The sequence below is a fragment of the Tasmannia lanceolata genome, unplaced genomic scaffold (assembly GCF_043159265.1).
Source record: "Tasmannia lanceolata isolate RefF3 unplaced genomic scaffold, GAP_Taslan_0.1 ptg000037l, whole genome shotgun sequence".
NCBI lineage: Eukaryota > Viridiplantae > Streptophyta > Magnoliopsida > Canellales > Winteraceae > Tasmannia > Tasmannia lanceolata.
This window is the reverse complement of record NW_027518714.1, coordinates 50,104,504-50,131,413: the sequence shown is the minus strand read 5'-3', so window position 1 is coordinate 50,131,413 and position 26,910 is coordinate 50,104,504. Positions and strand designations below refer to the sequence as shown.

At 40.0% G+C, this 26,910-nt stretch overlaps 1 protein-coding gene across 2 annotated transcripts in view; it reads left to right on the top strand.

Moving 5' to 3' along the window:
* Positions 1-25,446, top strand: part of LOC143861429 (uncharacterized) — a 47,200-nt gene extending 21,754 nt beyond the window's left edge. The window contains exons 4-10 of one of the 2 annotated variants that reach the window (XM_077372355.1): positions 12,979-13,065; positions 13,181-13,269; positions 13,398-13,511; positions 19,192-19,269; positions 19,509-19,574; positions 24,654-24,734; positions 25,039-25,446. In XM_077372355.1, coding sequence (XP_077228470.1) covers positions 12,979-13,065; positions 13,181-13,269; positions 13,398-13,511; positions 19,192-19,269; positions 19,509-19,574; positions 24,654-24,734; positions 25,039-25,146 — 623 coding nt within the window. In that variant the 3' untranslated portion in view covers positions 25,147-25,446. The remainder of the gene's footprint in view (positions 1-12,978; positions 13,066-13,180; positions 13,270-13,397; positions 13,512-19,191; positions 19,270-19,508; positions 19,575-24,653; positions 24,735-25,038) is intronic. The other variant, XM_077372356.1, reaches the window with a different exon arrangement.
* The last annotated feature ends 1,464 nt before the right edge of the window (positions 25,447-26,910 follow it).

The following is a 26,910-nucleotide window of genomic DNA, read 5'->3' as shown; positions in this document are numbered from 1 at the left end:
GCAAGAGTTGGACACTCTTCCATGACATGGTCTGTGACTTGACACTAATTACACATGGGAACACTATGTGCAATTTGATTGACTTGTGAAGGTCCTTTGACAACTATTGCTTCTAGCCTTTTGATTAGGCTATCAAGATGGGCCTCTTTTGCCACGTCACCCTCTATTAGAAATCCCTTGCTTGAAGTGGCTCTCTCACCTTCTTGAGTGGATTCCCACTCTCTTGTTTTTTCCGCCAAATCAAGTAAGAAGTTCCATGCCGCGGCCTCATCTGTGAAAGAAGTAAAACCGTTAGGACACATGGACTCAAGAAGTTGCTTTGTTTGGTAATCTATGCCCTCATAAACAATTTGTCATAAGTGCCACAAATCAATTCCATGGTGAGGACACTCTTGGAGGAGGTTTTTGAACCTCTCCATAAACTTAGAAAATGACTCTAATGGCTTTTATTTGAATTGTAAAATATCGTTCCTAAGTTTATTGGTTTTATGTAATGGAAAAAACTTTTTTTGGAAAGAGACGGCGAACTCCTCCCAAGTGGTGATGGAGTTCGTTGGTAAGCCATAAAGCTACTTTTTGGCTCCATCCTTGAGTGAAAACGTAATAAACCGCAACTTTACCGTATCATCAATAAGTTGTTGCAACTTAATCAAAGCACATACATCTTCAAACTCACGCATAAATAAATAAGCATCCTCCAAAGGGAGGCCAAGAAAATGAGGAAGCAAAGAGATAAATTGCGATTTTAGCTCAAAATTATTGCCCTGCGCAACTGGCAATCTAATGCAAGAAGGTTGCGCGGTTCGGGCCGGATAGAAGCGATCGCGTAAACTCTTGGGCGACTCTTGTTCTTCCGCCATATCTCCTTGATTTGGTTCGATGTCTTCCTCTGTTTCTGACTGATTAGCTCTTTCTAATCGATTGGCCGAGTTCCGTACCCAACGTGCAGTCATAAAAACCAAAGAACCAAGTTAGAAAGAGAGGTAGGCAATAAAACCAAATTAAGAAACTTACTAATTATAAAAAAACTAAAAATAGAAAGAAATAAAAATCACTTCAAATAATATAGAAACTAAAGTAATAACGCACTCTTCCCCGGCAACGGCGCCAAAAACTTGTTTGTGATATTAAATAACCGCAAGTGCACAGATCATATACAATCACGGGTCGATCTCAGGGAAGAGGATGTAGACTTTCTATTTTTATATTATTTAGAAAATAAAAGTATAATAAGTTATTGCCTGGCATGTGTCTCAGGATTTCCGTGGATTTACCTCGGAGCCAACAACTTACTATAAATTTACTGATTATTACTTTATTTCCTATAAGTACCTACTAAATAAGAAAAATCAGTTCTAATTAATGAAAGAAATCAGTTCTAATAAACAAACAAATTAAAACTATTCTAATTAGAAAATCAAAAACTAAAATCTGAATTTTAGAATCTGGAATTAAAAACACTGTTTATTAAAACTGTCATATCTCACTCATCTGAACTCGGATTTTAATCCTTGAGTACTCATTTCGAAGGATTTTGAAAGATCTACAACTTTTATGTTTATGATTTTTCCTGATTTGGTCGTTTACCTGTCCAAAATTGGCTTCGAAAATTGACTAACAGCATTAAAACGGAAAAATCAGATTTGAAATCAAACTTGAAACCTAGAATTAAAAGACAACTAAAACGAAGATTTGTTTAAGAGATAAAAGATAGATTAAAAACTTACTTAGGGGCTGGAATCCACCATGGTTCCGGTTGGGATAATTGATTAAACCAAATTTTTGCTTTAACTCATTATATAATTGATAAACAAGGTCTATGGAAGATAAGATCGAAAGATGTCATTTTCCATTAGTTGTTATCGATTATCTAACAAGTTTTAAAGAATATATAGGGGTATATAATCTACTTCATCAACAATCAATCATACGAACGGGGAAAGCCGATGGCATGAATGATTGGGATAGAGCAATTATACAACCTCTATATATATACGTACGTACAACGTACGTTATATTTGCTTCATAAAAGATTTTTAATCAAAATTCTTTCCCCTTCCCCATGGTTTCATCTAAACCCCAAGTAAGTGGGTTTAGTTGTTCATGGCGAAGGGAAAAATAAAAGGGATAGAAAATAAAAGAGATGCCTGCCATATGAGTACTTGAAAGGAAAAATAAAAGAAAAATAAATAACTTCTCCACTATTTTAGGATAAACTAGAGTTATACATCAAATTGGAACTTGAAATAAATAATAAAAATAAAAAAAACTTATTCTTTTTCTCCTCCAATCTTTGGTTGGATCTTCCTCCTTCAAGCTTTAATGTCACCTTGAGTTTGAATGGGGGATGATGATGCCTTGGATTGAGAGTTGAAAAGAAAAAGAACTTGAAATAAAGCAAGAGAGAACAAGAGAGAACTTGAGAGTGGTAGAGAGCAAAAGAGAATGTCTTCTTCACTCCAATATGTAGCTTTCTTCCCCTTCTATTTTCATCTCCAAGAAAAGACACAATCGTGGCATCTTTTTGTATTTTGGGAAGCCACCACCTTTCCTTGGCAAAATTTTGAAATTCCATCCTTTATTTATAATGCAAACTTCTTCTTTTATTTTCTCACAATTTAAGCACCTTGGCACTCCCTTTTGGTAAATTTTTGTTGACTTTTTCTCTTCCCTTACTTTTTGACGTGGGAGAATGGGTGGGAATTTTGCTACAAGACAAAAGAAATATATTAATATATTACCAAAAATTATGAGAGTAATAAAATAATAGCAAATGGGACCTACTTTCTATGATATATGATTGCATTTTATAAACTTTCCATTCTTTCTACAAACCCAAAACGTGGGTGCAAACCAAATTAGCAAGTGGGTCCCACATTAGGTTAATCAATATTACACTTTGTATGCAAGTGAGGACAAATAGCAAGTGGGTCCCACTTTCTATTGCATGCATTTGCAATACACTTAATTAGAAAATACTTTTGTCAAACCAAAAATATGAAAACCAACATTAGCATGCATGCTGGACGTAAAAGAAAGATGCCAAAATCGGTGTTAACTTTGTTTAAATGGCAAAACTACCCCCCATGCATTGTAGAAACATCCTTTCCATATAATCCAAACTTTCCAAAAACCGTATCATACATGAGATTATTCCCCTCTTTTCTTTCTAAATAAAAAAAACAGCCAAATTTTTTGCCTCTTTCCCCTTTCTAAAATCGTGCAACACCTCTTTAATATTCACAGGGAAGAGTCCAAAAAGGGAATCACACCCATATATAGTGTATCTATGACTTGCGAGAAGGGCTGATGTACTTCATGTTGAATCAAGTGACTCTTTCCCTTTTTTAGCTCATAAGGAATAAAAAACAGTAACTCGGTAATCCAAGTAGATGTATATTTTGGCATCTTGCTAATCACACCTTTTTGAAATTAAAAGAAATAGTAACTTCCAAATATGGTCATCAAGTTGTAATTTTGGCAGCTCTTAAATTAGTAGCCACAACCCTTCTTTTAATACCTTTGAGTTTCCGTTTCCAATTCTATATAAATAGTAAGCACTTCCCCACGTGACTGACCTCACACGAGCTTGAATGAACCAATGATGGGCCCCACATATTTTGGCCGAACCCCCTTAAAAAAATTGATTTGGTGGCCCTCTTCAATATTGGCCGACATATCTCCTCTATAACTGGGACATGTGGTTGGGGCCATTTGAATCAAATTGGGCGATCCAAACCGTCAATTTGATTAGGCCACAATATAAATGGTGTCCTTTCTAATCAATTCCTACAAACCGATCCGGGCCATCCATTTAGTAAGCCTCACATTAGCGCCTTGATGCCCATGTTTCTGTTGATCTAAGCCGTCCAATTAGTGGCAAAAAAAATGTGAATTAATTATCGCCCATAATCCATTCCCATAGGTCGATCTAATCCCCACAAATGATGGCCCACAATGGGAATTGGTTGTCCTTTGGATTTTTATTCTAAACAGCCCACTTTAACTTGCCACATCAATAGCGAAATAATATATGCGGCCATATTTTCTTCGCACATTCTTGTGTATGGCCCACGTCATGGCATGATCCAAGTCATTCAATATTGATGATCCACACAGCCCATTTGATCGCACACAGACACAACCTACTAAATCAAAAATAACTTTTTAACCGCTGCTCCAAATTTTGGCCAAGAGTACTTGTTGGAAAGATCTTGAGAAGACCTAAAACTTTGTAGTTTACCACTTTCCCTAATTCGGTCATTTAATACCCTAAAAATGTGGTTGAAAAACGGACCAGCAACATTGTGACAGAACTGCCCCTGCATCAAAGATGAAAATAGCAAATGGGACTAGTTCGTTGTGGGCCCTTGGTGCGACGTGGGTGAGGATGGTGAGAGCTGATGTGTAAATGGGTGCCATCATTGTATAAGAGAAGTGATATTTACACCCACTTCTTGATTTTCGACCAAACCAACGCCCTTTTTATCTTTTTAGCTTCATTTTTTGTAAAAATCCATAGATAACCCTGTAACACCACAAACACACAAAATATTAGTAGCACCACTTTAAATGATAAAAATATGCATGTTTCCTACATTCACACGTAAATGTGTTCATCAAATTCCCCCATACTTAAGCTTTGCTTGTCCTCAAGCAAACAATAAGAAAAAGAAAACTAAAACAAAAGAAGACAAAAGAAGACAAGAACAAAAGAAAATCCTTACTTTCGTAGGAATCACGGTTGCACTTAGCAAACGCCTCAAAATCCTTCCCTAACCCTAACCGCACAAATCTAAGCCATTTTTTTTGGATTTTTATTTTCTTGCCTCACATCTTCTTTCCACTCATATTTTGTCGTATTCTAACCCTAAACCCTAACCCTAGTTTTTTTCAACCCTAGTCCTAGTTTCTATATGTGATCTTTTGTGAAGACTATCACCTAGGTTAGTGATTCCATCATATCCTAACCTTATTTTCTTTTCCAATCAGCGACCTATTTGCATCTATTCATGATCTAGATTCTACTCTTCTTGCTTACTTCTTTTTGTTCGTGGTTCCAAGTGTTTGGTTCTTATTACTAATGTTGTCAGATATTCGTTGTGGTGATTATTAGTTGTTGGTGATTTTTTATTGGTGATTCTAAGTGTTGGTTGGGATTGTTGATGTAGATTGAATCGTATTTAGAGTGGTTTTGTGGTTGTTGGTGATTTATTGGTTGTTGTTGTTGGTAATGGTTGTTGGTGGAGCAGCTTGGGGTGATTGTGGACTATTTTGAGTGGTGATTGTTGGCTGCTTAATAGTGGGTGATTGTTGATGGATAGGTTGATTATTAATGGTGACTGTGGGTTATTCACTGATTGTGGTGTTGATTCTATTTCTGTGACCTTTTGTGGTAGTGGTGTTGTTTTTCTTTGGTTGGTGATTGATCCAGTATGTTATTTGTGGTTATTGGATGTGTTATGACATTGTAGTTGTTAGTTGATTGCTCTTTGGGTTCGTTGTGGTGTTTTTCCGTGTATTGGAGATTGCTTGTTCTTTGTTGGTGATATGCATCCAGTTGATTTATCTTCATAGCAACTTGGATCCATGAAAGTTGATGAGGTCCCTACTTCATCTGCGGTTCCCTCCACTCGCTATTCTCATGTGGAGGCTCCTGTAGAGGGTCCTCTCCAGATGACATCTATCAGACTTAATGGAAATAATTACTCGGCATGGAAGAGGGCTGTTTGTATATATCTTTTGGGTCGGGGAAAGGTTCGTTTTCTTGAGCAGTCTCCTCCAATGATGAACTTGAATTACCCAAAATAAACAAGACGAGCTGAGTATGAGGAACTTGTACGCCTACGCGATCGAGGCAAGCAACTCACTGCCACATTTGCCCAGTCAGGTGGCTCATCTTGTTTCCTCTCTAGCGAGGCTTTTGGATCGTGGCTCATTGATTCAGGGGCATCCCATCACATGACTGGTAATTTCAAACTACTTATTTCTTTCCAGTCAGAATCATCTGGTACACTCAATTGGTGTAGTTTCCATCTCTAGAGACCTTTGGTTATCTTCTGTCCTTTATGTTCATTCATTTCCTGTTAGTTTATTGTCTGTGCGTCAATTGACGAAAACTCTAAATTGTTAGGTTTCTTTCTTTGCTTCTTATTGTGTTGTAAGCCCAATGGTTCTCACCTTGGCAATCTTCTATATTTTGATGATTCCAAACACAAGTTGAAATGTGTTGTATTTCTAACGTGTTTGATGTTTAAGTGCATGTATTGAAGAATCAAGCATTTCAAACACTTAGATCAAGGAAATCAGCATGGATCGAGGCTTGTACATCCTTGAACACCATTTGAAGCCAAAGGATGATGATGGCTTGGAGCATTCAAGGAGAGATCTTGAAGAGCCAAAGAAATGGAGGTGATCCATGCAAGAGTTCAAGACTTGAAGATGTGCTTCAAAAGTAGAAGATTTGCTTCAAAAGTAGAAGATTTGAAGGCTTAAGTCTTGTGTTAGATTGTACATCTAATCCCTATTAGGTACCCCACCTTGAGGCATAATGGAGTCACCAAACAACTGACCCTAATTGGAATAACAATCCCATCTCTATGTAATTTGGAAACCCTTGAAGCCCAAAAATTATCAGCATAAAAAATCTGGAAAATCTGCTGATTTAGGCTTCTCGGAACTCCGAGAGAGCTCCGAGCTCGGAACTCCGAGAGAGCTCCGAGCTCGGAACTCTGAGAAATCCCTCGGAGCTCCGAGATTTGGTCTAGTAACTTTTTTCCAAATTCTGTTTGTATTCCCGGAACTCCGAGAGAAATTCTCGGAACTCTGAGAAAATCTCTCGGAACTCCGAGACCAGTGTGTCAGGAACAAATTTATGACCGTTGGGAAAATTCACAGAATTACGATTATGCCCCTGTAACGGTCATATATGGGTTTTCTCTATATATATGTGTTCTCTATGCCTTAGAACATATCTCTCTCATTACTAAACATGTTCTAAACATATTAGAGAGTGGTAATCACCCTTGTACTTCAATTTGGGATATCTAGAGGGATTAGACCTAGGCTTCAATTTGTATATCATTTCAAAGAGTGGAATTTGTGTGAGCTTGAGAGCTATCTACCTTCAAGAGGGAGTTGTATTTTTCTATTTTCTTTGATTGTATTTGGGCGAGTGTTCGGAGAAGCGGAGCCCTCTCTCCGTGGTGAGGATTGCAACCAAGGTTAAAGTAATTGTAATCGCCACCGATCTTCGCCGTGGTTAAGAAGATCAACATAGTGAAGCCATCAACGGGTTTGGTTGGTAGAGTGGAGTAGGCCTTGTGTGTTTGAGGACCGAACCACTTTAAATCTCGGGTGCACTCTTTCTTGTCTCTTGCTCCTTTCTTGCATTGCACTTTAGATTTAACTCACTTGCTTAAATTGTTTTATTTTTGATCTCTTAATCATTCATTGGAGAGTTTAAATATTTAGGGTAATTGGGAGTAAATATGGGTGCAAGCCGGGAAAGTGGGAATCTAAAAACCATTTCAAGAAACAAGGTTTGACTGTTTGGCGTGACATTTTGAAAATGTCATTTGCTTTTCTTTTGAGGGTTAGATTTAGAGTGTATTCGGGGGATCGAATAAAATTTTGGAGGGATGTGTGGTGTGCTGATGAGCCTCTTATGAGTTTATTCCCAAATTTATATCGTGTAGCCGCTGAGAAAGAGAGTTTTGTTTCTGAATGCTTTGCTCGAGAAGGGGGTAGTTTAGTTTGGTCCCCTAGGTTTAGAAGGAACTTCTTTGATTGGGAGCTAGAGTCGGTTGCCCAATTTCTTAAGCTTTTAGATGGTTGCTACGTTAAGAGAAGCGGTATGGATAAAAGAGTATGGACTGCGGAATCGTCTGGTTTTTTCTCTATCAAATCTTTATATTTCTGCTTGTTGCCTTGCAGTGTATCCTCCATTTCAGCCGAGGTATGGAAATTTCATTGCCCGCCTAGAGTTGGTTTCTTCAGATGGGCGGTATGTCGTGATCGGATTCAAACGATTAACTTCCTCCGGAAGCGCGGTATGATGCTTGTTGACCATTGCCCCCTCTGCTTGAAAGATGGTGAATCTGTGGATCATCTCTTCATGCATTGCTCCTTTACGCGTCAGGTATGGAGTTTGATATTTCTGAGATTTGGCATATGTTGGATTTTTCCATTTTCTATTCCAGAGTTGATTCTTCTTTGGACCTTTGTGCCATGGAAGAAGAAGGGCAAAGTATTGTGGAATTTGTGTCTTCTTGCAACATGGTGGGTGATATGGAAAGAGAGAAACTCCCGTGTCTTTGAAGGGGTTGCAAAATCTCCGTATTGGATATATATGAAAATTATTGCGCTCACTATTTCATGGGCGAGAAGTTTACCGGCTTTCCGTTTTGTATCAGCCTTTGACTTATGGGAGGGTTGGAGGATTGTTTGCTTTAGTAGGAAGATCCGACATCCGATTATTCAGAGATGGGAGGCTCCGCCTATTGAAATGTTCAAAATTAACTTTGATGGGTCGAGTATTGGGAACCTAGGCCCGGCCGGTGTTGGTGGGTTGTGTCGGGATGCTTATGGTGAAGTTATATGGGCTTTTGCCGGCCCTCTTGGAGTTTGTGATGCCTCGGAGGCCGAGGTGAGGGCGGTTTATCATGGCATAAAAAGGCTTGAGAGAGATAGCATGGATATCACTATTGTGGAGGGAGATTCTGTGAATGTGATTAAATGGTTGAGGGGGTTGGTGTCGCCTCCTTGGAGATTTTCTTCTATTTTTGATGAAATAGATGATTTAATTGCGGGCTCATCTATTGTTTTCAATCATGTTCGGCGATCTGCTAATGGGGAGGCGGACTCCTTGGCTAGAAGTGGGGTTAGGAGGTTGGAGTTGGAGTGGTTTGACTTCCTTCCTCCCTGAGATTTGTCTTTCTTGTTATTGTTGTTTTATTTTCTTGTAATTTTGGTTGAGGCCCACCTCGGTCCCCTTCCTTTTTAATGAATTCATCTTGCCATTTAAAAAAAAAAAGGTTAAAAATTTCAAAAGGTAAATATTATTTGTATCAACCTAATCTCCTTTTAGGTTGCCAATTGGGCCCACCCTTGGAATTTCATGTGTTTTTCAGGATCTGAAGACTGGGACGAGGATTGGTTTAGGTCTTGAGATGGGTGGTTTGTACTATCTCGATTCTACTCTTGCTGGTGCTGCGCTTCACACCTCCATTGATGCTTATCAGTGGCACTATAGTTTGGGCCATCCTCCTGCTGATAGTGATAGTCTTAGAAAATCTCCTTTTATTACTAGACCTGTTGAGTCTTTTTCTTGTGAGTCTTGTGAGTTGGGAAAGCACCATCGTGTGTCTTTTCCTTCTCGTGGTGTTCATCGTGCGTCATGACCTTTTGAGCTTATTCACTGTGATGTATGGGGTCCTTCACGTACCGTCTTGTTATTTGGATTTAGATACTTTGTTATATTTGTGGATGATTTTTCATGACTTATATGGTTATTCCTCCTGAAGGATCGTTCTGAAGTTTTTAATACATTTCGCAGCTTTTACTTTAAAATTGTTAATCAATTTAAATGTTCTATTTCTTGCTTATGTACAGATAATGCTAGAGAATATTTTTCTAACAATAATTATTTTCATCAATTTCTTGATTCACGTGGCTCGTTTTTAAGTATGGATTGTCCTTATCACAAAGAAAGTACACATTGGATATTTTAGAGGTGATAGGTTCTATGGGGGTAAAGCCAACATCCACACCTATGGATCCAAATGTTAAACTCATTCCAGAAGAAGGGGACTTGTTAGATGATCCAGGACGATACAGGAGTTTAGTTGGAAAATTGATTTATTTGACAGTTACTCGTCCTTATATTTCCTTTGCTGTAGGGGTAGTCAATCAATTTATGAATTCTCCTTGGACTTCCCATTGGGTAGCAGCAATACAGATCATCAGGTACTTGAAGGGTACTCTAGGAAGAGGATTGTGTTTCAAGAAGAATGGTAATGAATGGGTAGAGGGATTCATTGATGCCGGTTGGGCAGGATCTCCAGCTGACAAGAGATCCACGACTGGTTATTGCACCTTTGTTGGAGGTAATATGGTATCATGGAGGATTAAGAAGCAAGGCATTGTGTCCAAATCAAGTGCAGAAGCAGAGTACAAGGCTATGTCTTATGCTCGTTGAGAATTGATCTGGTTATGTTCCTTTCTATCGGAGATTGGTCTCTCATCTTCAGGCCCAGCTCGATTGTATTGTGATAACAAGTCTGCAATTCATATTGCCACTAATCTCGTCTTTCATGAAAGGACCAAGCATATTGAAGTTGACTGCCATTTCATCCGCCAGAGGATTCAGAGAGGCGAAATAAGTACCATGTTCACTCGATCAACAGATCAACTTGCAGATGTATTTTCTAAATCCTTAGGACTTGCTAAGTTAAAAGATGCTTGTAACAAGCTTGGACTATATGATATATACACTTCGGCTTGAGGGGGAGTGTTAAACATGTTAACACAAGTACTTAAGGGTATTTTGGTCAGTGTACATAACACACACATATAAAATAATTTTCGTGTTGAGAGAACCCTAACTCTCTCACGCACGCTTCTCTCTAACTCTCTCTACTGTCTCTCTTCTTCTCTTCGATACTTGATCTCTTTAAACCATGTAATCATCTAACAGATAGCAATCAATGTTCTTTTCGGTGTTAAAATAGAGCTTACTTTGCAGGAAATTCAAAGCTTAAAACCACTTATAGCAGAATTAAATTTCAGAAGTGAAGCTCGGTGAAATTAAGTTAATAAATTCTGCACTTTTCAGTTTGCTGAACTGCAATAAGAAGAACTGGTTTTAGCTTGCTGCATTTTCAACAAGGGAGCAAGGGAGAGAGAATCATGTTTGCTATATATGTAGCAGCCCCATGGCCATTAGTTGGATATTTGACACAGTTTTTTTCTTTACTAGTATGTTGATGAGTGATGTTTATGACTTACATATATTTATACCATATTTTTCTTGGTCCACTTATTTTAACGATCTAAACCACTCATTTAGTGTTCTCCATTATAGATAAGATGTGGTACAAAAAGCTTCCTGAGATGACGAGTCTAATAGTCTGATGTAATCGGTGTGAAAATTCAAAAAGTTATTCATTTAACCCCCCACAATATGTAGTCCTGGAACACTAGAAATCAAATACCCTCTTAGTTTACCCTGCACATTATAATAATGGAAATTAAATTGACGGTAAATGAATACAGGGTAAGTAAATCACTATGAAATGGTTTACCCTGAAACGGATTACTCTCCCATATTTACCCTCACTGGAACAGACCCTAAACAATTTCTTATGGAGGTGTGATATTTCTTCGAGTAGGGTTACGAACCTATGTGATATTTCTTATGGGGGTGTGATATGACAAGTTGCTTGTTTTTTCATGTGGCATGCAAAGTGGGCAAAATGGCTTGCAAGGTCACAATATTTCTAATGAAACTTTTGGTCCTTTAATGAACTTCAATTGGAACTTGTAAGGTTGGGTTCAATCCCTTTTTGAACCGGCTTGTCTCTAGCTTATAACTGTATTAGGTTATACTTGACTTGGATTATATTTGAATGGTCCACTAAATTCAGCCAGACCAACCTTGTACTTGAAGAAATATATCTAATTAGCTGATCTGTAGCTTCTAATTGTCATTTTGGGAATTATCAACTCCCATCAAATTTTCTCCTATGGTGCTGATTCTAGCAATATTGCTGCAATCTCTTTGTTTCCTTGTGCATTAACTCAACTCAACTAAGCCTTTGTCCCAAACTAGTTGGGGCCGGCTACTGATTCCTTAATGCTTCGTTTGGTTGCACAAAAGCTCGGCAGCCGTCAGAATTTGGTTTGGATTTGGCATGCCATTCCACGTTTGGTTGCCAAAATGCATTGGACTCCCTGTGATTCCCTTGGATGTCTCTCATGTAATAATTGCTTGTCTCTTTCTTGCCCCCTTCTTCCAAAAGCAAAGAATAATGGGTGAATTTTCTAGGGAATGATGCTCTATCTCTCTCTCTTCTCTCTCTCTCTCTCTCTCTCTCTCTCTCTCTCTCTCTCTCTCTCCCTATATTGGTAATGACACCCCCTACTTTTTCTCCTACTCTTCGAGATAATTCTAGGCAACCAAGCACTACTACACAATTTTCCGAGATAATTCTAGGCAAATCAAAATGCTTTTCTCCTCCCTTTGACTTCCTATTCCACTACTCTCCGAGCCACTCCAAGCAACCAAACATAGCATTAGAAAATTTTCGTGAAGAAGGTGAAAGGATCTACCAGGCTCAAATTAACTAAGTCTAATCCCGACACAGTGACACTAGTTGGGTTCGTCTACATGGATAATTTTCTTCCTTTCTCTCCTATCCAAGGTCATGTTCTCCGTTATGTTCCTAGCCCTCAAGTCTTTCCTCACTGTTTCTACCCAAGTTGTTTTCAGTCTGCCCCGACCCCTTTTTACTCCATCAACTTGGCACGAGTCACTTCTTCTCACTGGAGCATCCAAAGGCCTACGTTGGATATGCCCAGACCATCTTAAGTGGTGCTCTCTCATCTTCTCCTCAATTGGTGCCACCCCCTCCTTTTTGCGGATGTCGTCTTTTTTAATTCGATCTAACCTTGTGTGGCCGCACATCCATCTAACCTTGTACATTATGATAAGAAATATTATCATTTCTTCCTTTTTGATAGCAATTTTATATTTCTTTGGTTTTCTTTCTATGTATGGTATCATAAAATAGCATCGCGTTTCTGTCCTCGAATAGATGTTATAACAGAGTTACATTATCATAAGTCTACTGTTGTGTTTTTTAGCGTTTCACTGATATGATTTATTTATGCAGTTTGAGGTTTTCATTTCACTATAAAATTCCTAGGCTCAAATCCATTTTGATAGTTCTTTCCTTCTTCTTTCTTGTTCTACTTAAGTGGGACGCATGGGTCACACATGCACGCTTTTTATGGCTTGCTGCAGGCAGGCTGTAAGATCTACCTTTCTTCCCTACTTTGATAAAGGTGAGGGTCTAATTGAGCTTTTTATTCACCTCGTAACAATGTTTAATGCTGCTCTTTGTTAACCCAAGGTGTTCTGTGTATCACTTATTGACATGCTTCCTCTTGTATTGGTTAGCGATCTGGTTCCAGAATACAAGTTTATATCACTTTAGTATGTTTCATGCTTCTCATCACCTCGAACCTGTCATTGCTGCTGAAAATGAGGTATTTGGAGATATTTTTTATTATCTTTATGTTCGTTTTCCCTTCAGAATTATCGTCTTTATCACTATTCAGAAAAATAAAAAGAATTATGGTCTTTATCGTTGAAATATCTTGGCTTGTTTTGTTAGATTGAGATTGAGGCAAATGCAGTTAAAGCTGTTGCAGAGGCTCTATGTCCGCTGAAAATTGTCTTAGATAGAGTGGTGTTGACCTCAACTGGTGTGCTTCTGGGGTGTTGGCAGGTTCATCCCATTTAACTTACATTTTTTATTCAGTTAATTTTTTCTATTTTTTTTTTTTTTGAAATGGCAACATAAAATATATATTAAAGAGAGAACCGAGATGGTCCTTAAAGATTACAAACAACGAAGAAAAGAGCAAGCAAAATCAAGGCGGAAGGAAATCAAACCATTCCAAACCCAACCTACCCACACCCTCCCTAGCTAGAGAATCTGCTTCACTATTGGCAGACCTCCTTACATGCTTAAAAACAATAGAGGAACCAAACACTAAATCTGAGATCTCCTCAAAGAAGGAAAGGAATCTCCACGGGGGAGCACAACTCCCGATAGCCAACAAATAACATTTGAAGAGTCGCCTTCCACAATAACCTTGTCGTAAGAATCGCTATCCAGATGCTTGATACCACAATAAGCCGCCCTCAGTTCCGCCTCATTTGAGTTAGAAAAACCAATAGGCCCAGAAAACCTCGCCCAAGGAATCTCTACACAAGCCGCCAATTCCAGCTGATTCGGGATTACCTAAACTCGAACCATCAATATTTAATTTCACCAAATCTGCATGAGGGGCTTCCCACTGTTAATTTAATTGGACTTTGCGCCCCCCTTCATTACATATCATCTGCCACCCTTCCCAAAGATCAAATGTCGAAACAAATCTAAAAAGAGGAAGACTTCTAGACCAAAGAATAGAAGCAGCTATAATCTTGACATACAACCAATAGGGAGATTTAGACACCCCTTCAAACACCCTGGAGTTCCTTTCTTTCCAAATAACCCACCAAGTAGCCAAAAGACAAATCTTCCATAGCACCTTTCCCTTCTTTTTCCACGGACACAACTCCTAACATTTAATCAAATTTGAAATAGAACTAGGGAACACCCAGCACAAACTGAAGCGCGATAGAATGAGGCCCCAAACCTCTCTCGCAACCTTACAATGAATAAACAGATGATCAATGGACTCTCCAGCTGAGAGACACAATGGACAATGATCCACCAAGCACATTCCTCTCTTTCTAAGAAACTCAATAGTCTGAATTCTTCCACTACAAACAGACCACCCAAAAAAACCCACCCTAGGAGGGCAATGGAATTTCCAAATCTTGGATGGGAGAGAAACAACATTGCTAGGCACTAAGTGAAAGTAAAAAGATTTAACCGAGAAGAATCCTGATGTGCTCCAAACCCACACTCTTCTATCAAACCCGCTCCTTTTGATATAGCACCCTTCAATCAGTTCATACAGTTGATTGATTGAGGCAAGTTCTCTGTCAAAGAAACCTCTTTTGAACTTTGGACTCCAAACCACTTGCATATTCACCCTTTCAAAACATTCCGCAATAGATGCCTCCTTTTGGGAAGAAACCAAGAATAATGCCGGAAAAATCTCCTTAAGAGGCACGGTCGAGCACCAAGCATCTGACCAAAAGCGAATCCGATCACCCACATAAACTTTGAAGAGGATTCCTTTACTAAACTCATGCTCCACCTTCAGAATATCGCGCCAAACAGTCAACCCTTTCGGCCTATACTCATCAGCAGAGCACCACTTCCCCTCACTAAAACCATACTTACTCCCAATTACCTTTACCCACAAAGAAGATTTCTGTACCCCAAACCTCCAAAGCCACTTACCTAGAAGAGCATGATCGAAACCTTTGACTCTCCCAATACCCAAACCTCCATTCTTTATCAGCAAACAAACAGTATCCCAATTGACCAATGGAATCCCTCCCTTATTGCTTGAGCCTCCCCAAAGGAATCTACGTTGAATTTGCTCTATTCTCAAAACCACACTCATTGGGCACTTATACATGGAGAGGAAATAAATTGGAATATTAGATAACATAGCCTTGATTAGAACCAACCTCCCTCCTTTAGAGACCAAATTGCGTTTCCACGATTCCAATCTTCTCTCTATTCTGTGGACAATTGGATTCCATAGATCCTTGTTCGGTCTTCCCACCTCCAATGGAAGGCCAAGATACGACGCAGGCAAGGACTCCAAAGCACAACCTAGAATCTTCGCAAAACCAGATGCCACATTCGAAGCTAAATTAATTGCATATAGCCCAGACTTTGAAAAATTGGATCTTTGACCAGAGACCAACTCATAACACCTTCAGACCGCCTTAAGATTCAAAATCTGAGAAACCTCAGGAGCACAAAATAGGAGAATCGTCTGCAAATTGTAAGAGCGAAACCTCCACTCTATCCCTTCCAATTAGAAAACCTTCAAACAAACCCAAACCACTTCCTTTTTGCATCAATCTACTAAGGGTCTCCGCAACAATCATGAAGAGAAAAGGAGATAAAGGATCCCCGTATCTCAACTCCCTAGAAGACTGAAGAAACCTTTAGGAGAACCATTAATAAGAACAGAAAACCATACTGATGAAATACAATTCCTGATCCACCCTCTCCACCGATTACCAATACCCATCCTCCCCAGAAGGTAATCCAAACAATCCCAATCTACCCTATCATAGGCTTTTTCCATATCTAATTTACACAAAACCCCGCCCTCTCCACTTCTCATATATGAGTCTATTGCTTCATTTGTAATAAGAGAACAATCTAGGATCTGCCTCTTACAGACAAATGCACTTTGACTATCCGAGATAATTGAAGCAAGAACCAATTTGAGCCGATCCGCCAAAACTTTAGCCAACACTTTATAAAGACAGCCCACTAAGCTAATCGGCCGGAACTCCGCCACCTTCGAGGCCCCCTTCACCTTAGGAATCAAAGAAATGAAAGTAGCTCCAGTACCTCGGTCAAGAATCAGCCCATCATAGAACTCCTTAAAGAATCGCAAAATATCATCCTTAACATATGCCCAACAATCCTGAAAGAAAGCAAGACAAAAACCATTTGGGCCAGGACCCTTATCTCTTGCTAAAGAGAACAAACCTTTCTCAATTTCCTCCTCCAAAAAGGGAGCTTCCAACTTAGCATTCTCCTCCAAGCTTAAATTGCCAAAAGACACCTCTTCGGGGATGGGAAGAAGAACTCCGTCAGAAGAGTACAGGGACATGTAGAATTCAAGAATCGCCTTAGAAATATCGTCCTTGCTAGACACCCTAATCCCATCCACAATCAAAGATTCTATTCTATTCCTCCTCCTGCGCACACTAGCCATAGCATGAAAATCTGCTGTATTTTTATCACCCTCTACAAGCCATTTCACTCTGATTTTTGTCTCCAAGTTATTTCATCATGGAGCAGCCCTTTATGCTCTTGTTTCACCCTCCCTAGCTCCTCCCATTCTTCAACCGAGCTCAATGCACACTCCCCAAGAGCATTCAGCTCTGACATTCTATTTTCCAACCATTGCTTCCTCCCAATAGACATCTCCTTTCTCTCCTTCACCCATTCTTTCAATTTCTTCTTCACATGCCTCAACTTGTTACCAATCACCACATCAGCCGGACCCACTAAAAGACAAGAAGCCCACCAACCTCCTAATCTTTCCTCCATTTGAGGAAGGTTTAGCCAGGCTAACTCAAACCTGAAAGGAGGAGGACCCCAAGATTCCAACCTGGGATCCAGAAGAATAGGACAATGATCAGACACCGAATGAACTAAAGCCTTCTGAAGAACGTCCGGACATAGATCCACCCACTCTCCAGAAACTAAAAAACGGTCAAGTCTACTTCGACTCTGACCTCTAGACCACGTAAAAGAGGCTCCTAACAAAGGTAAGTCCACCAACTCAAAATCAGAAATAAAATCAGAAAAAGCCCTCATATTTTGACTTACTCTCTGACATCCCAACCTTTCTCCCACTTCCTTGATTTCATTGAAATCTCCCCCAATACACCAAGGATGAGGGCAAAGATCTCTAACCTTTCCCAACTCCTTACACAAAAGACCATTCTCAGCTCGAAGGACAGGACCATATACTCCAGAAAAGAGCCACAAAGAATTATCTTCCACTTTTCTAAAAGCCACCGATAAAGAAAATTCTCCCAGCCATTCTCTCCACTTTACATTATCCCAAGCAATCAAAATACCTCTAGAGGCCCCATTGGAAGCTAAAAACACAAAATCCCAATCAGCTTTTACTCATTCTTCTCGCATCGGATCTGTTGATAGATTCCAACTTTGTTTCTTGAATACATAAGAGATTTGGATTCACTGACTTGACCATCTCCTTCACCTAAATTCTCTTTTCCTGAGACCCCAAACCATTTATATTCCAAGATATTATCTTCATTAAACCACCTTTTTGATAATGCTCTTCCCCTTCCTGCTACTAGTACTCCGCCCTTTCACCTTCGCACAAGAGACCTTCCCTCAAGACCCAGAATCATAATTGATATTCTATTTTAACCTGAGCAATTCCCTCTCTTTCCTCCTCAAACTGACCTCTGAGATATTAGATGTAAAAGCAATACTTTCGGAGTCTCTTAATACAGTAGACTTAATCTTTGATCTAAACTCTTCCTCAGGTCCCACAAAAATCAAGCCTAATTTCTTATTGACTCTCAAAGTGTGATCGACCATAAACTCAGAAACCTCCGCTCGAGACCCCTCCCATTGCTCCTTGCAATGATTCCCCTCCGGAGAGTTCTTGACTTCAACATTCCCACCATCTGATCCCTCCAGACAAACACTTTCAAGAACACCGTGAAACTCTTCCAACGCAGAAAATCGCCTTGAAGAAAACCCCTGATATCCTCCCTTGAGAGACTGGAGATCTTCCAAAGATCCTACTACCTTATCCGCTACTGAAAGAGTCGATCCCACCTTTCTACAAGATCTCAAATGCAAGTCTAAAAAGGAACTCCCCGTTGAAATCTCAACTAGATTACCAAAGGAAGGCTCCCTCTGAGACCCAAAATTAAACCGCACCAAACCAAAAGAACGACACAGATCAATCAACACCTCCTTATAGCTACCAGACAAAATAACGCAGGAACCGCGCCAACCGATCTTAGAAACATTCCAATCTTCAGAACCATTCGCAACCAAAGCTTCGCGAGAAGACCACCTTTCCAACGACCCACAAACCATAATGGGTTCTACCTCCCCACAATCCTCGCTCTCCCAACCTTCATTGAAATCCAATCGTGAAACAATTCTGCTCAAAATAAATCTTTCATGAAGTCTCTTACTCCTGTCAACTTCATGCAATGAACCATGATCCGATCTCCCCACCGATAAAGAAGAAGAGGGATTTTCAAGAACTTCATATCCAAAAACTGGAACCAGGGACTCTTCTCCAGGCGAATAATAGAAAGACTCCCTAAGACGACCACAGAGCCGTAACTGATTAGGGCTCAAGACAAAACCAAATCTATTGACAGATTGAAACTCAGACCCATCAATTTCCTCCATGCCAACCCAAGCCCTAGGCCCAGAAGAAGACTCGACAGATAAAGAGGCCCAGGTCCACCCACACCCATCAATCTCGTGAAGAGGAGAAAAAGACGGGCCCGCCTCCACAAAATCCTCTCTTAAAAAATTAGGAGACTCCAGCTGTCTACTGGTCCTCAGTGATAACGCTGACCAAATATAAAAAAAACTATTAATAGAACCTGCGGGGCCCACCACCTGATCTTCAGATCTGGCCAAACCACACACGCTTCGCCACTTGTAATTTTATCTATTTATAACAGTTCAAATTATCTAAACCCCCCTCCCCTTCTATGATGTTTTTTATTTTTTAGTACAGGTGATCTCTGGTTCAGATCCTGTAACCATCCGTGCAAAATTGAGAAATGCTCTTCCTCGTGCACCTGAAAAGCAACTTGTAAGAAGTAAACTATTTAAGTATCTTATCTGGTGATCCATTTCTTTTATCCTGCATGATTACATTTAGTGGCACATAACACACCAATGTGAGTCTTATTTGAGTTGCCATTATTGAATCGATCCTGATCATTAAGTTCTTGTACTTTTTGCTTGCCAATCAAATCCTTAAATTCTCTGTGGAATATCACATACCAGTTATGGTTTGAAGGTTCTTACTATGTTATTTCTATGGTGCAGTACGATCCTGTTTTGCTTCACACCTCCTTCGCAAGGATTTTGGGGCAACCCAAAATTTCTCCAGAGGTAGTACCGTAGAGAAATTACAAACATCTTTTTCAACATCTATCATTATTTTCTATTAAAAGTCACTGCTTAATGATTAATCATGAGAAGTTACTCAGAACATGCCTTGTACTTCTATTCAAATTGGTGATGCAGTGATCTAATGTTATCTCAAAATATACATTCAGTAATCCAAATTGACATCCTCCTGCAGAATTGTATACATTTTGTGCATTACTAGCTTAGTTGGGTTTTGATTTTTCTCTGTGTTACCGCTGACAGTTTAAACCGTTCTTACTGATGTTTCATAATAGTACAGATATTCATCTTATCAACCTAGGCTGACAATTCAAGCTTTGAATCTTTCACTAATCCAGTCCATCTTATATTTCTTTTACTAAGTAAAAGGCCATCTGTCTTTTTTTCTTTGAAAATTAAAAAAGGCCATCAGTCTTATAAAACATTTCTGAGGGAAACTTGTCAAACTACCATGTTTTATTATTTGTTCATGTCCTATATTAGATATTTTCTTTTCTAAATTCACCAAAAGTGATGATTATTCAAATACTTTTTGTAGATGGTGAATCATACAATCTTAAGAAGATACTATTAATGTGGGTACAAGTGGCTTTGACTTGATGAATATTGTTAATTGAACAGACATGACATGCACACTGCAATTTTATCCCTTTTTTTAAAAAAAAAAAAATTGACATATTTCATTAATATTAAGATAGCAATCGGGACCAGTAGTCCCATCCTACGTTACAAAAAAACTGTATTCTTTGCATCATCTTCCAACCACCAAGAATGTACCATTATGTGAGAGAAGCCACCACTCACTAGCTGGCCAACAGCCTAAAACCTTGAAAGCGTCGACTGGCACGACAGGGGTATAAATGGAATTGCCCCCTTTGAGGTCCACCCCCCCAAACTCCTGCCCCCTAAGAGCAACCTAGCTAAAAACCAGACAAAATGGAGCAAGAGAAAATCTCTAAGTCCACGTCAATCAGAAACTAAATTGTAGGTATGTAGCCCGTCGATATTGTTCAGTGAAGTCCTAGGGGGAGCATTCGTCCAATCCTTAAGCTCGAAAGTGGAACTTTTGATTTACATGAAATGTCCAGAAGCCAATAAATCCACTCTAACCTGTCATAAAGACAGTCCAGTCTCACTGGGTTGGGATCATATTTTTGATATTTTCTACTAACTCCTCTCAATTTCATATTTCCAATCGTCTCTACTTCATTCCTTCTCCTTTTACTCTAATCCTTTCTTGTTCTCTCCTTCTCTTCTTGATCCTTCACAATTTTGGATGATTTACCCCCCTTTGCTCTATCTATTCTATCTTCAACGATTCTAGGTTCCAATTCAAAGAACATCTCCCTGCTCTTGTCAAGATTCTCCCGATACGAAAACCCAAGTGCATCTCCCATTTCGAAGAACTTATTAAAGCTCTACATTTCGGGATGACCGGCTGGCGATAATGAAAGGCCTTTACCCTTATCACTATTATCTTTAAACTGCTTTATTCGCCGAGTATCTTCCCTTACTGGGATCCCTTGTACACGATTCTGATCAGATTCCAGAGATTGATGCCTAATTTCCAAGCAGGAAATTGCCAATTGCTTTTCCTCCTCCCATAGGCGCCTTCGAGTTTGCCTCTCCTTATCCAATAAATGGGCAGGTTGCGAAGGGGGTATGAAGTTCCTGCTCACTGTTCAAGGTAGACTGAGGGGGAGACGTCCCCGAATTTCGAGCGCCTGCTGCTTGTTCTTTTACCCATTGTTTCTTCAAAGGGGAGAGCGAAACCTCAGCTGGAGTAGGCGATTCCTTCCTAGCCAACTTTTCATTGTACTTAAGATTTTTCAGAAGCTTTAAATCTTCATTAACCAGGGTAATATCCCCAATAGCTGTGTTACTTGGGACATCAGAGAGATCGCTATTAGACATACTTGGAATAGGTGAATTTTGAAGGGATCGAAAGTATCAAAGACTATCAGAGCCATGTTTCTTTTTCCTGATTTCCTTTTTTCTGTACAGGCTCTTAATCTTTCGATTGAGAATGGATAACCCTCCATGTGTCGCCAAGAAACAAGCGTCTTTCCCAAGCCCTTTCTTGAGTTTGCCTTTTCCGGAACGAGTGCCTTTCACTTCATTATGTTTCCCAACCATAAGAAACCTATTTTTTAATTTCAAATTCTTTAGTTCTTTTGCCGATTTTATGCCAAAGGAGTCGACAGCCTTTCTACCCGCTTTCCTTTTGTTTCCACGTGGAGACACCAACGGTGAATTCCTTGCAAATGGAGGACCACAAGGCCTGTAACCCTAGCCTCCCTACTTTCTGACGAAAACGGGACAGTCTCAGGGGGGACAGGTGGGTAGGTGGGGAATTCAAAATTTGAATTGGGGACCACCACCGGAACAGACCCACCTCCAGTGGCCTCTGCCATCTTTTCCGGTGGAAAAACTGCCGCCGGTGATCCTATATCATCAGGAATTTGGACAGATCCCTCAAAAAGTGGCAAATTGTCTTTACTACTAACCTCCCCCACCACCGACAATGCCAGAGAATTTATACTGTCCTTAGAGACCACCTTAACTCCCATCGAAAAAATATTAGAGTCCACTTTTAAATTAATAAACTGGGGAATTGATTTCCACAAAGGGGGTATAACCAAGGTGGAAGCGAAAGCTAGACAGGGAGAATTGATTCCCAAAAAGTTGCTTTTCGAGAACCTGGCCCAAATGTGACCCCTGGATCTCAATCGTGGTACCAGACCATGCATGAAGAGGGATATCATAAAACCTCAGCCGAACCAGCCTGGCACCCGTAAATAAGCAGGGAACCAGGGTTGGAGGGAACAAAGATACCCTCCGAAAGCCTCACCTCCCCGACGGAGGATGGAGGTGGCCTGAAATTTAGAGTCAAAACAGAATAAAATGTCAACTGTACTATTAGCGAAAGGCTTATCTAACTCTGGAAGGCCCAGAAATGTTTAGCCCATGCCCAAATGTCTTCCAGAAGCCAGAAGCCAGATTTTAAAGTTCCAATAAGACACCTCTTAAGGTTTTTCTTTCTATCTTCCACCACAGAGCCTGGAACCTCCAAACATCGGTCATTGACACTACAATCTGCAACTTGAAGCTTTTTGGGTCTCCAGGCTAACGTAGAGTTTTCTTTATGTCGTGGTGCCGAACACTTCCTGCACGCGGTGCGAACCAAAGTTTCTATAGCTGCATTTTGTGCACATCCAATCACTCCCATTCGATATTGGTCTTCGATTGACTTCCACTGCTCCTCGGCCAGGAGCTTTTCTAGCTCCAAACTCCAACCTTCTCCCCCTAGTATCCCACTCTTCCAAACTCCCTAGAGAGCCAGCGTGTGAACGCGGTGGGGGCCAGTGGGACCAAGGTCTGTCCACACCGGCTCCTTGCCCAAAGAGAATAACAGTCTTCTGCAGCAGAGATTAAAAATCCCGAGGGAATCAAAGACTTCCATGGAAGAATAACCTCCATCTAAGCATGCTAGGTAAGGTTCTGAAAGCCGCTCAAGGTTTGCACCACATGTACAGAGGAAGTCCGACGAATGAGGTCATTCCGGGGGGATGTTTTGACGACTCCTAAAGACCTCCCTGATAGTCATGGCTCTTACATTAGTAATAGATAGCTTATCTCTTGGGTTGCTAGATATGTTCTACATTCCCCATCAAGAGCCCAATGTAAGGATTTGGATCCCAGAGATCCAGGAAGTGCTTTCTTGGCTCGCACACTACAATTTTATCCCTTTTATTGTTGTCAAGAATCAATATATAGGCAGAGATATGAGATATGCTATGAGATATAGAAAGAGAGATGAGCGTCATGGAGCAAAACTAATATAGAAAGAGATATGCTAAGAAACAACGCTTCCAAACCCTTGGGTAACCATGCAAATCCCCACCCTCTGCCATGCCCCAAGAGACTGGAAACCGGTTCTCCCAGTTGGACTTGAAATGAATTGAGAAATGGTTTCTCTTAAAACCGGTTGGTTCCATACGACCTATCACTTCCCTTCCCCATGATACCCTTTCTCTCCTCCATCTCCTCCAGCCGCTCACCACCACTGCTTGCCCCTTCCGTGTTTCCTGCCCTTGATCCTCGCCGCCATCAACTCTTGCCCCTATTGTCCCTCCAGTGCTTTGTCTCTACTGTCTCTCTCCACTTGCCTCTACGTCTTTCTACCTCTTGTGATCACCATCTCTCATCTGCTCCTCCCACCCATTCGTCATGAACACTGACCATCCCTTTTTCATCTCCATGCTTGCGGTAGATACCAAACAAAACAAAAAAGATGGCAGTGTGGAAGAACATAGGCAAGGATTTTTTTGTCAAGATGTTAATGTGGAAGAATGGTTTGGGCATATCCAACATAGGCCTTTGGATGCTCCATTGAGAAGAAGTGAATCGTGCCAAGTTGATGGAGTAAAAAGAGGTAGGGGCAGACCGAAAACAACTTGGGTAGAAACAGTGAGGAAATACTTGGAGGGCTAGGAACATAACAGAGAACATGACCTTGGATAGGAGAGAATGGAAGAAAATGATCCATGTAGACAAACCCAACTAGTGTCAGGATTAGACTTAGTCAATTTGAGCCGGGTAGATCCTTTCACCTTCTTCATGAAAATTTTCCAAAGGATTCATTAGCCGACCCCAACTAGTTTTGGGAAAAAGTCTTAGTTGAGTTGAGTTGAGTTGATGTTAATGTGGAAGAACTGAGACAAGGATTTTTTTTGTCACTTGAAAAAGAATGAAGTGTTATTTGGTCGTTTAGGTAGATTTTTGGAAGTTCTCCACTTTCTCTAGCTTCTTCCTTGCATCTATATTTGGGAATCACCCTTTGGTTTGTGCATGACAACCTACAGTTTACATAGATCAATGCATTTTGATGAGTTCAAATGATTTTTATGCAAGATGAGTCTCTTCCTCTCTTTTTTGATAAGAGATAAATCATTATAGATTTGCTCAGTATCTTGTGTGTGTTTCTTGAAATATCGATCGTCCGATATTTTTAATTTATATTTTTTTTATGTTTTGATTCACAATCTTTATCTTTCTCAGGAGATGCAGAAGCCCTTCGATCAACTCCAATTCTTCCATGAGCTGGTTGAGCGAGTTAACAATCAAATACGTGGGTTTGAGGTAATGTCTTCTTTCATGTCGAATGCATAGTCCTTGAAGATGAGTTTCATCTTTTCAATAGCGGAAAATACTCTGATCGGGATACTTCCTCTCCCCTTTCTACTTTTTGTATTTACCATAACACCTAAATTTCTGTTTTCGTGTAACGAACATATGTCCTACTGCTGTATGTATTTCAGCACCCGTTAATGTAGATACATGTGTGTATGCATGCATGTGCTCTTGTTTGTAGAATGTTGCTTTTCTTCTTTCCATCTGATTTGTAAATTTGGAAGCTGAGCAACTTGTTGTGGAATTCATTCAGGCTGCTGTTTCAGAGCTCTGGTTTGTGGAGGAATTAGATGTTTTGGCCCTTGCATTGAATGGCAGAATGAAGGAACGTAAATTCCATCTTGGCTGTTCGGGTGATTGAGACAATGAAAATGGGGTAAAAATAGATTAACCATGTACTGGTTTTTCTTCCATTATGCAATTTAGGTCCTCATTACGTCCTCATCTATTGCAAATCCTTTGGATTGTATCATTCTATTGCGCCACAACTTTCTGCTCCACAAAATATTAAATGACCTAATTGTTGTATCTTTATGATGTTCTGCTTTCGTTCCAAGTTGACTCGATAGTTGGTCGAGTATTTGATCAGTTTAAAAGGCTTATGTTATCATCTGTGTAAACTTACAAAGTTTCGTAGTATTTAGTTGAGCTTTGGTTCTAATAGAGCTCTCTCTATTGTTTTGGAGGCCAATTAAACTGGCATTGAGCGGAAAAAGATAGAAACAGGAAAGAATCAGTCTTCTTCAAATGAAGAACCGAAGCCAGCAAAGACCACTTGGCCAATTCACTGGACCCATCATTCACAGCAGGACCGAGGGTGGTCGCAGCCTCGACCTATTGGCTTACCAGATCCAAAATTATCCCTGTAACTGGGCTGGGCCAGATTCTGGCTCAGTGGATGAACCTCAAACATTAGGACGTCTCTATTTGTGTCTAAAAATTATTTGCAAATAATGGTCATAATTGTTCATTTGAGATTGTGAAAACCGATTGTGTGCCCCAAACCTACTATTGGATTCAAAATTACGTTTAATTTTGAGCCCAATAATAGGTTTGGGGCTTACAATTGGTTGACACAATCTCAAACGAAAAGGGCCATTAGGAAACATTGTTCAAAGTACATAAATGTGAACATTAATACTCTTCAAAGTACATACTGTATGTAACAACTACGTAGGTACATAGAAATGCTTCATTCCCCTCGATGAAATTTGTTGTGGTGGTCACTGCAGCCATGGACCATGGAGTGACAATGGCAATGGTACAAATGACAGATGCAAACAGGGACATTCCTTAAGAGTTATTTTTTTTCTTGCCAGACAGACAACTATCAAAACTTAGTTGCCCAAGAACATGAGCAGAACAATGACAAAAATTTGGCTTGGGGTGTTGAACAACATTTATATAATTATAAAAAGAGTAAAAAGAAATTGCTACTCCAACTAAGGGCTCATAATCTATTAATATTGACATGTGGTGAAGATTATCGGTTCTAGAAGCTATTAATATTCCAACAAAAGATAGACTACTGTTCTTAGGCAGCTAGAGGGATACCTCCAATTCACGAACTGGAAATTGATGCCATCTGGGTCGGAATAAATATGGCAAAAAATCTCAACATCATGAGTATCTGGATCGAGTCAGACTCGATGGTGGCGATTAACTCTCTAAATGGGTATTTCAAATGCCCAGGGAAGAAGAAGTATTAAAAGAAGAAATCACGATGGAGCTCCACAGATTCAACAACCGGAAGTTGTCCCATATCTGGCGGGAGGCAAACAGGGGAGCTGATTTCCTTTCCAAACATGATTGCCCCCTAAAAGGCTCCTGATTGTTTCCCTCCCGAGCTGAATGAAATCATTGGTGAGGATGCTGCTGGTTTTTTGATAGGTAAGATGGGGTTAGGCAGACCCCGGACCAGATATATTAAAAGAGGAAAAAAAGAGACTTACTGAGCATTTAGAGTGAAAAGTATAAGGAAATTCCTTATCTTATTGAGGGATTCTTCTCATGCCAAATAAATTAATACTAACATGTAGTTCAGCCTACAAGACTTTTGGCCTTCACAGGCATTTACCTGTGCGTCACACCTCTCTACACTTGTAGGATCTTGATTTTGCTTTTG